The sequence below is a fragment of the Chelonoidis abingdonii genome, chromosome 11 (assembly GCF_003597395.2).
Source record: "Chelonoidis abingdonii isolate Lonesome George chromosome 11, CheloAbing_2.0, whole genome shotgun sequence".
In the NCBI taxonomy this organism is placed as follows: Eukaryota; Metazoa; Chordata; order Testudines; family Testudinidae; genus Chelonoidis; species Chelonoidis abingdonii.
This window is the reverse complement of record NC_133779.1, coordinates 35234761-35247909: the sequence shown is the minus strand read 5'-3', so window position 1 is coordinate 35247909 and position 13149 is coordinate 35234761. Positions and strand designations below refer to the sequence as shown.

Below are 13149 nucleotides of genomic sequence, written 5' to 3'. Positions count from 1 at the left end.
CTGGGGGGGAGGAAGGACTGGGGTGGGGGTTGGGCGGCAGTTAGTGTGGTGCGAGTTGATTAGAGTGATGCATTGAAAGCCAAGTGCTATTGGTGTAGCCAGTCCTGGTCTCCCTCTCCTCCTGGGGTCCCTGATGCTACTCAGCTCCTGGGGAACAAACCCGCTGTCACTGATCAGTTCCTGTGTGAGAAGCGATGGAGCGCCCTGTTCGGGATGCAGCAAGAGCTGCCATGGTTCCCTTTTGCTCTACTCCTCCAAAAGGTGCCAAGCTCTGGGAATAGTATTAGAGCCCCTCAGCTGGCCGCTGCAGGCCAGACCACGTCGGTTTGTGGGGGTGGGGGACTCTCGCAGTGGGATGCAGGACACATTACCAGAGGAGCAACTTTTATCTTTCTTGTGGGACTTTTGGCTTTAGAATCTAAAAGACAAATCCAACAAGTGGAAAAATTTTTACTATAACTTAAAAGAAGTGCTTTTGTTTACCTGGTTCGCATGTGTCTGAGTCAGAGCTGCTGACTCTTCTGCCACAAACAGGCTCTTACTCCTGTTAGCCCGGCAGGATTTGGTACAGCAAAGAAAGAACTGACTGGACCCAGTGTGGCTTCAGGGAACGCATTAGTTTGAGTCCTGACCATAGTATTGCTTTTCTTGGTGCTGATTTTCAGATGATGATGATAGAAAAATCATTTGACTTGTAAAGGAGCAGGATTGATCTAAAGGCAGTTGAGACAAATACAGAACTCGCCATGTTATGGTTAGTCACTTTCCTGAATGTCATTGTACTTCAGCTGTTTATGAAATATGCCAGCTGGGTTCATGTGGAATAACTGGGAAATAAATCACCCTGGTCAGATGAGGCAAGTATCCACTCGCAGACCAGTGTGTGGTGAATGGACCACTGACAGTTTTTTGCAAGGTCTAGTATCTTGGGAACAATCAAAGATGAAAATGATTGCTTTATATATATAAAAAAAAAAATGCTGGGAATCCCAAACTCCACTGGTTCAGGAGACAGTGGCTTGGAATACAAGCCTTTTGCCTGCAGAAAGCAAGGGTACAATCAGAATGAAGCATTGTGTAGGCTTGCTATCCCAAGATCTATCTGGGCTGCAGACAGTATGGATGGCCTAATTCACATATCTTCAGGATCAGAAAATGTTTTGAAGCAGGTTAAAACATTAGGCCAATACACAGATCAGTGATGGTGAAAATGCCACTAGACTGCAATCTGACTTCTCAGTGACCTGACCTAGTCAGTGCTGCACTATGTATTGTTCTTGCTATTCTGTGTCATTTATTTAGTTTCCATGTGACTTTCGCATGCTTGATCTCAGCTCTGTTGCACTGTTTTTTCTCTCTCTCTCTCTCTCTCTCTCTCTCTCTCACACACACACACACACACACACACACACACACACACACACACACACACACACACACACACACACACACACACACACAGCTAGAGTCCCCAGTTCCATCCTGAAGGAACCTTACTAATAAATTAGTTTAATAACAGAATCTTTCAATAACAATATTTCTTAAAACTTGCAAGGGATTTCTAGTTGTAAGATCATAGATTAAATCCAATTTCCCATGGCTTTCAGGGAGAACTAGTCTTGTATTATTTACTGCTGAAAACTTGGGCCATGTTGGCTTGACAAACTGCCCCATAGCACCTGAGTTACCCTTGCTAGGCAGCATTGCATCAGGTTCCTTTGTGACCTTTATAAAGCTATGTCACATCACTGTTGAACATCTGCAGTTGCTTCCAGTTCAAGCCTGTTCTTGGAGCTGCCCAGAGTAGTGCTGTTTGGGATTAAACATGGACGAGGGTGGAAGTTCAGCAACAAATGTTCTCCATTTCTAATGGTATCCATGCTTTGTAGTGGGTGCATTCATCAGGGCTTTCCTGTATTGCATATTGTGTACAAGCCTTTGATACACAGCAACCCTCTCCTCATGTTTTTTTGGGGGAGGGAGGAGTATTTTGGAAAAAATTTCCCATCTTCTTTAAAGGGGAAGGTGCCTTATAAAGGCCTGAATCTTTTTTTTTTTAAATCCTGCTTGTCTTCTGTCTTCCTTGGTTTTGATGAAGGATGTCTTAGATGACTTGGACATGTTTATGAATACTTATTAAAGCAACTAAGGTTTGAATGCTTGACAAAGAGCTCCTCTCTCAAGTGTCTGGGTGAAATAGGGGTTAATAATTTAAGTCTGAAAAAAATCTCACTTTCTAGCAATTGGGTTCCTTTCATAGCATTCAGTGGCATCCTTCTAGGTGTCCATAGTCTTCAGGGTAAATAAGACCCGAAGTTCTAATGTAAAAGTCTTTATAAACCTCACCTCCATCGCCTTGAAGAGCTTCTTTTCTATGTAACAAAAGCATAGTACCCTTCCCCTCTTCTGCCTCTCTGCAGATCACCTTTAACAAAAGGCTTAGGGTTTGTCTATATAAAAACGGCCATACTGGGTCAGGCCAACGATCCACCTAGCCCAGTATCCTGTCTTCTGACAGTGGCCAGTGCTAGGTGCCTCAGAGGGAATGAACAGAACAGGTAATCATTAACCATCCCGTTGCCCATCCCCAGCTTCTGGCAAACAGAGGCTAGGGACATCATCCCTGTCCATCTTGGCTGATAGGTCCATCAATGGACCTATCTTTTTTGAACCCTGTTATAGTCTTGGCCTTCACAACATCCTCTAGCAAGGAGTTCCACAGGTTGACTGTACATCATGTGAAAAAATATTTCCTTTTTTTGTTTGTTTTTAAATCTTCTACTTATTAATTTCATTTGGTGACCCCTAGTTTTTGTGTTATGAGAAGGAGTAAATAACACTTCCTTATTTCCTTGACACCAGTCATGAGTTTATAAACCTCTATCATATCCCGTCTTAGTCATCTCTTTTCTATGCTGAAAAGTCCCAGTCTTATTAATCTCTCCTCACAGGGCAGCCGTTCCATACCCCAGTCATTTTTGTTGCCCTTTTCTGAACCTTTTCCAGTTCCAATATATCTTTTTTGAGTTGGGGCAACCACATCTGCACAGTGTATTCAAGATGTGGGCATATCAGGGAGTTATATAGAGGCAATATGATATTTTCTGTCTTATCTATCCCTTTCTTAATGACGCCCAACATTCTGTTCGCATATTTGACTGTCGCTGCACATTGAGTGGATGTTTTCAGAGAACTATCCACAGTGACTCAAGAGCTCTTTCTTGAACATTACAGTGGGACAGCTGCACTGTAGTGCTTCAGTGTAGACACTAATTACACCGATGGAAGGTTCTCCCTTTGCTGTAGTTAATCCACCTCCCAAGAGGCAGTAGCTAGGTTGATGGAAGAATTCTTCCATCGACTTAGCACGCTGTTCACCGTGGATTAGGTCGGCGCATCTCTCAGGAGTGTAGGTTTTTCACATCCCGGAGAGACGAAGCTGTGCTGATGTAAATTCCAGTGTAGACTATCCCGCAGTGTACTTAAAGGACACCATCAGTTAACCTACCATTTCATAGCCTGATTTTCAGAGGCACTGAGCACCTGCAGCTCCGCTTCAGTTGGAGTTGTAGGTGCTTATGACTCTGAAATTCAGATCCCAGATCTTCAAGTTGTATTAACCTTAAGGAAGAGTTGCTTGAACTTAAACTGTCTCCTGTTGTGTCTGCAACCCAAATACAGTATGCCAGTGCTACAGCATGACAACCAGAATATGAAACTGATCAGTCTGGCTTTTATTGCTCAAACAGAGGCAGTTTCACTAAGTAAACATCAGCTGGAAAAAATAAACTGGATTTTTATAAAACTTCCAATTTTAATAACCTGTAGTTTGAGTGCCTGAGGTAAGGGGAAATGTACAACTCCTAATGCTCCTTTAACTGAGGCAAACATAAACCAGTGATCCGGGTGAGATTATAGTTATCTGCTTTCCGCTGACCTCTTCTAGGGTGCTGGCTCTCCCGCTAGGGCTGTTCATTAATTTGTGCCTTTCTTGTATCCACCAGAGAAAGGGCCCCCAAAGAAAAGCCAAAAGCGGCCACCCCAAAGTCTCGCCAAGGGCCCACAGATGAGGCCCAGATGGCAGCAGCTGCAGCCTTGGCCCGGCTGGAGCAGAAGCCCAAGCCTTGGCTCCCTTCATCCCAAGATGCCATCAAGAGTCAGGGTAAGAACAGCCAACACCCATTTCTTGCCCAGGTGCAGGACAAGAATATTTTTCAGTCCACAAAGTGCCCATTTACAGGGAGTATTTTCACCAGTCTATTTATTGGCCCCACAAAGCTTACACTCATCTCAATGGCATTTCTGTCTGTCAGAATGGGGGGTTGAGGAGCCCATCTCCTGTAATTTCACACGCCCACAGCCAGATTTGCACGACGACCTAGGTCCACTCTTGGAAGTGGGAGTTCCAGTCTTCTGAAGCATTGTGTTCTGACCCACTGCCAGAGGCAAGGTACCAAACGAGATGAACCAACTTGCCTGATTCGGGATTGTAAATCCAAACTGCTGCTTCCCTGTCCCGGTTCTGTATAGTTCATCAGGTTGTGCCATGTCTGAGTTCTAACCTGGATTTGTGTCTCATAGTGAAAAAGGAGCTTATGGCTGAAGCAGCAGCAAGTGAAAAAGGACTCTCCACCGATCACAAGGTATGAAGAGATGCTGCTAGTGCAGGGCATATGCTCTCTGGGCAATTGAGCATCCGGGAGTTAGGAAGCTTGAGCATCTCCTAGGGAAAGGGATACCAGCCTCTGTGCTGTGGGACTGGGAATTTCAGTCTGACTTTTGAAATGAGGAGAGAAATAGCTGCTTATGGTTTGGAGAGCTTAAAAACCCTTTAGTTCATCCTATGGCATCTCTTCTGAAATCTGCTGATTTGGTGGGGAGTGAGCAAGACAAACTAGGATTTACGAACAGTTGCTTTGGAGTCAGAGTGGTGGTTTTTTTGCACTTGATGCAGGAGACCACCCATTTTTAGACCCCCTTTTTACACCTTTCTTTTTAAAAACCCCTAGTCTGAAACTTCTGTGGGCTGAGCCTGCGAGTTTCTCTGTGTGTAGGAGAGTTAGTCCTGTTGATTGGCCCTGGGCCAAATTTGCATACCCATAATAGGTAGTACCTCAGTTCGTTGAAATCAGCAGGACTATGCCGGATTGAGGTGCTGCCTTGGTGTGAGCAAGGATACTGGAATCTGGCCCTCTGTTGTGGTATTACACCCAAAGCCACATGATGAAAATAAGTCACATCTCCTACAGTTGAGTCTTTTTAACATAAGTAGAGACGAGGGGTATAACGGAAGTGCTGACAGCTCCTGAACTCCAATGCTGGGAATCACTCCTCCAACTGACTTTGTGGCTGCCAAGCATTTACCCTTTTAGTTAAGAATGCTTTGCAAACCTCGGGTGACTCGACTGGTAGCGTTTCATTCCTCTGCTCTTACGTGGAGGGGTTGTTATGGGTATCTCTTCCGGATGCCTTCACGGAGCTTCTTGGAAGGTACCTTCCATTATATTAGAGGGATCTTAGTCAAGCTTTAGGTAGCGTAGCTCAGTGCCGCTATGTGGCTGAATAACCTAGACAGTCTGAGGCATGCGGAGATATTCAGAGGGGAGATGCCAGTCTCGCATGGTCCCTGAGTTGCATTAGCAAGAAAGCTGTGCATGAGGGAGATGGGCGTCAAACATTCTCCCCCTCTGAGCCAACATTTGATTTCAGCTTTTTCTTCAGGGTCCTGCGTCTGCGGTTGAGGAAGAAACAGCTGGACTGTCAGTGTCAGGGGTTTATTTCATTTGCCCACTAACCGAGGCCACCGTAAGAAAAGACCAGAAGGAAGCACACATAAAAGAGGCCATCCTCTTGGTAAGCGAGGTCCTCGGCCGACCAGACTTTTCACCATTTCCTGCCTTCCATCGTATTAAATCCTCAGCGTGGTCCCTGAGTGCAGCGTAACCCTTTGGAAATGCCCTCTGGTGGGGGTGGGCTCAGCCAGACTCTCAGGCATTCCTGGGCTTGGTACTTTATGCAGAACAACATGCTCTCTCCTCTATCACCAACACACACACGTACAGCCCTGTGCTGTCTCCCCTTTCTCCCTCAAAGCTTCCGTCGCTTCCTGGACTGTAAATCCAGATGTGGATCATTGTTGTCAGGGCAGGCATTTGTCTCCTTCCTCTGAGTTTGGTAGGAGCACTAGTCTCCAGAACTCTGTTCAATCTACCCCCCTGGTTCTGAAATTGGCATTGACAGTCAGCTGACTCTTCTGTGACCGGCTTCTGTCCTTCTCCCTTAGCATTCCTCTAGAGACCCAGTGGCTGCCTCGATCATGGAGATTCATACCTTCAACAGGGACCGAGAGAAAGTGAAACTTGGTGTTGAGACCATTGCCAAGTAAGTGGTCTGAATGCCTTGTGCAGTGCCCAGTTCACAGATGCATGACATTTGTCACCTCTCCAGATGAGAAGGTGTGGGTGAAAGCAATTGCCCCTTTCCCATAAGGTTAATGGAGAGGGGGTTTTCTTGTGCTGTGGGTGGTGCCCAAAGGAAAATAAACAGTGAAGATTTGGAAATGTTTCCTAATGGTGAAATCTGTTGGACTGTACAAAGCCTGCAGTCCAGGAAACAAAACTTTTGTGAGTGGGAAACTAACTAATCATAAAAGTGGTCCCTGAACTCCTAGAACTAGGTACCCCCAGGTGGATCATCCCTCTGAGTGAAATGTGAGTGCCCTCTGATCCCAGGTCAGCCTCTGAAGAATGAGGCTTTGGCTGCAAAGCAGACTGTAGGGGGGGAACACACCAACTGCAGCTTGTTTCAAACTGGCAGCAGCATGAAGAGTGGTCTGGATGCTGGAATGCAAATGAATTCAGTAGTCTCCAGCCATCTCGTCATAGTCACAGGGCTTTTGTGTTTTCTTAGTTGTGCCCAGTGGGGATTCCTAAAGACTTCTGTCCAGAGAAAGGTGACCGAGGCAATTAGTGCAGTGCATGTGACCCAGTAGTGGGGGTAGATTTCTCTTGGTATAAAGAAGCCTGGGAAGGATGGAAGTGCTAGTGGAGAGGAGACACTTGGAGATCTCTTTGAACCCAAGTAACGTGTTTTCAAACTTTGATCTTGGCACCAAATGGGACCCTAGATTCACCAGTGATCTGAGCATCCATGCCTGTTGTGAGTGAAGTGTGTGTGATGGTCCTATCTTCTGCAGATATCTGGATAACATCCACCTCCATCCAGAGGAGGAGAAGTACCGGAAAATCAAACTGCAGAATAAAGTGTTTCAGGTGAGGTTCAGATGCTTGCAGTTGCCATATGGAGGAATTCTCACTCTGTAGCAAATTAAATCTAACCCTCTCCTTATCTTCTAGGAAAGGATAAACTGTCTAGAAGGGACACACAAGTTTTTCCAGGCCATTGGGTTTGAGAAGGAAATGCTGCCTGTTCCAGGAGAAGGCAAGAAATCGAACTGTATTAGCCTTGTGAGGAGTAGCAGTGTGTCTCTGGGACGCAGCTTTGGTTCTAAAGTAGGGGTTCTCAACCAGGGTGTACACACCTGTGGGTACATCAACTCATCTACATGTTTGCCAGCCTGTATAAAAAGCACCAGTGAAGTCAGTACAAATGAAAATTTCATGCAATTACTTTATACTGCTCTGTATACTATACACGGAAATGTAATATTTATATTCCAGTTGATTTTATAACTACGGTAAAAATGAGTCAGCAGTTTTTCAGTACTACTGTACCGTGACACTTTTTTTTGTATTGTCTGATTTTGTAAGCGAGTAGTTTAAGTGAGGTGTAACTTGGGGGTACGTGAGACAAATTAGACTCCTGAAAGGGGGACAGTTGTCCGGAAAGGTTGAGCAGTGCTCTAAAGTCTGCTGTGTGTTATAACTTCACCATTCTGCCCACCCTCCCCAGACCTACTGCTTGCCGTTAGGTCCCAGGCAGCAGTGGATACACTCCCCAGGCGTGGTGGGGAGTACAGGTAGGATTGAAGAGAGAACAAGGCACTTAAACCCAGTGCGTGTGTTTGTAGAGACCACAGAAGAGTACTATGTGCTGAAGGAGAAAGTGTTGACTAAGCTGGAGGACCTCAAGGGCTATAAGGAGCAACTGTTGAGCTGTGAGCCAGTGAAGGCCCAGCTGGATCGCCAGCTCTGCGTATTCAAACCCTCCCCACAAGCTGCCCAGTTTGAGCTGCCCCATGACTTCTACAACCTCACGGCAGAGGAACTAAAACGGGAACAGCGGCTCCGGTGAGTCACCTGTAGCACTAAGTGCTGCATGTAAAAGGAGGGAGCCGCCTAACTGGGGATGGGGAGGAGGATGGGCTAACCATACCCATGCAGGGCGTTGATCTAGTTTAGGAAAATCTCACCACTCCCTCCCCTCGCTTTATTTCATGTTAAAACTGTCTTGTCTATAAAGGACGGAAGCAGTGGAGAAGGCCTCTATGCTGAGGACAAAGGCTATGCGGGAGAGAGAAGAACAAAGGGAAATGCGGAAATATAACTACACGCTGCTTCGAGTTCGTTTCCCTGATGGATACATTCTGCAAGGTAAAGGGTGGCCACATCTTGTAACTTACTCACATACACGACCCAGAGAACTTCTGGAAATTCACTTTGTAGCTTGAGAGCAACAATCATAAACCTGGCAGGACTCGGGGAAAGAACCTGGCCAGAATCTGCTTGGTAACATGGTTGAGTTATTCTATCCCCAGCTTGGCCACTTCTAGCCACTGCATGGGATGGAGACAATGGGGTAACTATATTTTACAGCTTCTCTAGAAATTTCTCTAAAGCATCCATCACTCTTGCCATCTAAACCAATGGTGAGTATAAAGATCTGGGACAGCCTTGGTCAGCCTCATGCCTTGATCCATGCTAGAGCCATACAAGAGTTTCCATACTGCTGAGGGTAAACTAGCAATTTACTGGCTCAGATTCCACTCAGCGGTTCATTAAAACAGTAATGGGTGTGTTGCCCACCTTATGGGTAACATTCTAAAAGTGGTTCTGCAGCCTGAGGAACACCAGTTGCATCCTGCAATAGGAGACACTTTGGAATCTTGCAGTGAGGCTACCAGACTAAGCTTTCCAGTGGATTTTATTTTTAGGTTAGAGGTGCAATGGTGTTTTTGTTAATTTTATGGCCCTGCTGTGATACCCTTGGGATGACCAACATGTTTCTATGAAGTGTTTACCTGTTTGACTAAATCACAATCCCTACTGAACTAGCTTAATGTTATCCAGCCAAGGGTCTTGGTGAGAGCAGGTCCATGGGAGTCTGCCTATAAGCCAGCCTGAATATCTTGATACGTAGAAAAATGTGATCTTAACACTCTTGTTTTTTTCATGATAGGGACATTCTATGCCCGGGAGCCAGTATCTGTGCTGTACAGGTTTGTGAGAGAAGCACTGAAAGATGATTGGATGCCCTTTGAGCTGCTTGCACCTGGAGGTCTTAAACTGACTGAAGAGAACTTGGCATTCAATGAGTGTGGGCTGGTGAGTAGAGTGATCGAGCTGAAGCCATTTACAGCAGATACAAAGCTGTTCAGTGAAAGGAAATGGGATTGTACTAATTCTGGTCCCAAGGGTGGTCTAATGTCTTTGTCTTCAGCTCAGTACAGTTAAACTTCAGCCTGGTCACTAGCTGTACCACCCCAGACCAGGAGGGTAGGGAAAGCTTTTGGCACAGGGCTAGGAACTCTGCACAAGTCTGAGCTGTATGTCCTGTCTTTGTGCCTGCTAAAGTTCTTCCAAAACTAACATTCCAGCTTTCATACACCTGGGAGATCATTTTCAATGAGTTAAAGACACATTGAAGCTGGTCAGTGAGTATTTAATGTAGTTACTGTTAACATCCTGTACATCTTCTGTTTGTCCTAGGTGCCATCTGCTCTCCTGACATTTGCATGGGATGCAGCTGTCATGGCTGACATAAAAGCTTCAGGAGAAGAGCAGAAAGGAAGCCCCTTGAAACCAGAACTCCTTTCTGCTGTCCAGATATTGTCATGAAATAAACAGGACTGGATTGAGTGCAGTTGGTTCTAATATGTGCTGTTGCCTCCTCCCCCTGCATGCCTCAAGCACGAAAATGGAAGCTGCCTTAACTGTTTGCGACAAACTTAAGGGAAGACTTCAATTTTAGCTAGAGCAGGAGGAGGTCAGGTTTCAGCATGGTAATGCGCGATGAATCATCACCTCCAGTTCAGAGAGGAGTGGCTATATAATGGGACATGAGGACTGTTTAAACTGATTTAGAAGGCTGAGGACAGTCTCGCCCAGAAAAAAACTTTAAATGTGCTACTTTTATATAACTTATTGTAAAAAGTTCTCTTGGTCACTGTTTATTTTCTATAGCAGCTCTAGAAAAGATTTAAAAATCCACCATGTTGAGCTGCAGCAAAGAGGATGGCTGCAAGACTCCCATTGAGTTTTGATAGTGGGCAGGGCTAGTGTTCAGCTTTTCCTATGCTTCTACTGTACAAAAATTGCTGCTGAATGAGACTTGTTTAAAACACTTATGTCAAGTGCAATAAAGTGTTGGCTTGATTAAATGGAATATTTGGAAATGCAGTGTCCTTGAGTCAGGTTGAGTTAACTTGCTTGATAGTTAAGGCTGCAAGTTTGTCAGATTGTGACTGTTGCAGCTAGTGCTGGATCTGGGGCTGCTCAAGCTGGGTAGTCCTGGGGCTAGCAGTGTAAGAGGGGGCTCAAGGTTTTCTGGCTCCCACTTACATGGCCCTGCAGTTCCCAGGTGGTAGAAGGGTCTCCAGGCTGCCTGTAGGCTCTGCCCCTGCAGTACCCAGTGGCTGTGGTTCCCAGCCCATGGTATCAGCAGAGCCCCTTCCCTGGCCCCTCTACCTAGGGCCTCCCTTCCTGGCTCTGCAGCTCCTACCAGGTCTTCCCTTCTTCTCCCCCCCCCCCCCCCAAAAAAAAAACAAACAAAAAACAAAAACCCTTGACTAAAATGTAGCCTTGCTTATAGTCCCTATGGGGTAGAGGGAGAGTTTCCAGGCTTGATTTCTAAATGAGTGGGAGGGAAGATACCAAGCCTGTGTAAAACATAAGCTCTAATATCAGGCTACTGCTACATATCTTCCTGCGCAGCTGAGTTCAGTTGCAGCTTGAAGTGGAGGGCAGGTGAGGAATTTAACACAAGCTAGTGAACTTGACATGGAGAAACAGAGGCAAAGCTGCTAATGGTGGCCTAGAAAAACTGCCACAATACAACTGAACGGAGGGATCTATCTCAACACCAACTAGAAAGCAAATAATGCACCTCTAACTTAAGGCCCTGATTTTAGGAGAAAGCAGTAAGTGGGAAATACACCCCAGAAGTAGCACTGGGTACAGCCTGTTCAATGCCTCTCCCCCCACAAATTAGAGAAGAGAAAAAAAAGTCTGCTACTTTCCTAAACTATACATATAAACTAAGGGAATTTGCATGCTCCTAGCATAGGACTATATACTAACCCAAAATGCAGGAGGGAAAGGATTTAACCTTCAGCTTAAGTAGTGCATCCAGCATATGCTGAGTGAGACATTAATTTAGTACTTATTTCACCAAACCTATTTAAGTTCTTCAACTCTACCTCATGTGTATGTTTAGGCCTCTTTTTTAGTCATTTAGCTAGTCTGGACAATTTCATGCTTAAGTTCTTCTGCAGAAGAACTTGAGACAGTGATAGTGATGTCAGTGGCCATGGCTATAAAGAAAGTGCACATTTTATATACTTTTCCTTAGTATAGATATAACCCCCTATGTCCTTAGCTGTAGTATGTTTCCTAAAGGGTTCACTTTCCCTCCGCTAGAGTCTGATATTCCCATCCCAACTGCAGAGTTTGGAGTAAAATGGTAAGAAAAAGAAAATTTAAGGTGTCTCTCTTTCCCCTCGTACTCTCACTGAAAGTTAAAATAAGTTAACTGATCCACTAGGCAGAAGTAGGGCTTAAGTGGACAAATGAGGCTGGCCTTTGAGGTTAAGATCACACCCTGCATAGGGCTGACCTAGAAGGAGGCTACTGTGAGGAGGTCTCCAGAAAGCTAACTTCTTAAAATGTAACTAGAAGCCATCGCGAGTATAGCTGATGGCAACAAGATATTTCCCTCCGCCCTCAAGGAAACAGGCAGTGTACCAGGAAGTCCCATCAGAAAAGAGCTACAACATTATCTGAACGCTGGACCATGCTTTCCAGTGAGAGTTGGTTCTTTATGAAAGAGGCAATTTGATCAGTCTGTAAATACACACACAGGGCAAAGAACCAGTGCTAGAAGGGCTAATCTGGTAGACAAATTGAAACTGAAAATAAAATGTGGTTAACATTCTCCATTATTCAAGTGTCTTTTTACACAGATCTGCCATAGTTCAAGTTACTGGGAATCAATGCAGGAATTACTGGAAGAAATGCTAGAGTCTGTTTTGGAGGAGCTTAGACTAGAAGGATCTAACAGTCCCTTTTAGCCATTAGAAAAAAAAATATCTATGAAACCTGTGTAGTCAAGGACAAGTAGGTAGTCTGGCAGAAGTAAATTAAAAAACGCTGTACGCAGAGTCAAATTATCCCTCCTGTGCTTCGGAGATTGCCAGAGTATACACTTACCCACCAACCTCGAGTCCCTGACTTTCAAATTGCAATCAGATCATGAGATGCATAGACTCTGAGTTTACATAAATTTAGATAAGTGATGTGCTAGCGGATCTACACTCAGCTCCCACTGAAGTTGTACATGCAAACAAATGCACACATCACCGATTATGTATAGGCTTGGAAGGATTCAGTCAGTGAACAATGTCACTATACACAAAATATTTCTACTGATAACTGAAGAAAAATGCTGCTTGAGAACTTTAGAGTTTGATTTAAGGACATTTACTTTGTATATTTTGACATGTTGACAGTGTTTTTACCATTAAAGCGTTAACATTTTGAATCTGTCTCATTAAATAATTGTTCCCCCATAATTTCCCACAATTGTGAGCACTTAAATTGATAATCAGAAATATTGAAAAAATGCTTAAAACCCATAATTTTGCACAACTGGAGATTTAAACTAATAATGCTTAAATCATCAAAAGGATAAAATCAAATTCTGCCAAGCCTAATTATATAGCTAATCAGGGGTTTAAAACAATCTTCAGACACT

General features: G+C 44.7%; 1 protein-coding gene across 2 annotated transcripts; it reads left to right on the top strand.

Moving 5' to 3' along the window:
• Positions 1 to 3996: 3996 nt before the first annotated feature.
• UBXN6 (UBX domain protein 6) lies at positions 3997 to 11157 on the top strand. 2 transcript variants are annotated; one of them, XM_032774504.2, is made up of 10 exons: positions 3997 to 4162; positions 4582 to 4643; positions 5722 to 5853; positions 6284 to 6381; positions 7196 to 7271; positions 7356 to 7440; positions 8030 to 8249; positions 8422 to 8552; positions 9358 to 9503; positions 9888 to 11157. In XM_032774504.2, the coding sequence occupies exons 1-10, from the start codon at positions 4078 to 4080 to the stop codon at positions 10014 to 10016; spliced, it is 1164 nt and encodes a 387-aa protein (XP_032630395.1). In that variant the 5' UTR covers positions 3997 to 4077; the 3' UTR covers positions 10017 to 11157. The 2 variants fall into 2 exon arrangements, with proteins under 2 accessions (XP_032630395.1, XP_032630319.1); XM_032774428.2 differs by having other exon boundaries at positions 5710 to 5853; positions 9888 to 10106.
• Positions 11158 to 13149: the final 1992 nt, after the last annotated feature.

Coding starts and splice junctions, on each gene's coding strand:
- UBXN6 (XM_032774428.2), top strand. CDS start 4,078: ATGGCAGCAGCTGCAGCCTTGGCCCGGCTGGAGCAGAAGCCCAAGCCT. Junction 5,854..6,283: donor TAAAAGAGGCCATCCTCTTG/GTAAGCGAGGTC, acceptor CTTCTCCCTTAG/CATTCCTCTAGAGACCCAGT. Junction 9,504..9,887: donor CATTCAATGAGTGTGGGCTG/GTGAGTAGAGTG, acceptor TGTTTGTCCTAG/GTGCCATCTGCTCTCCTGAC.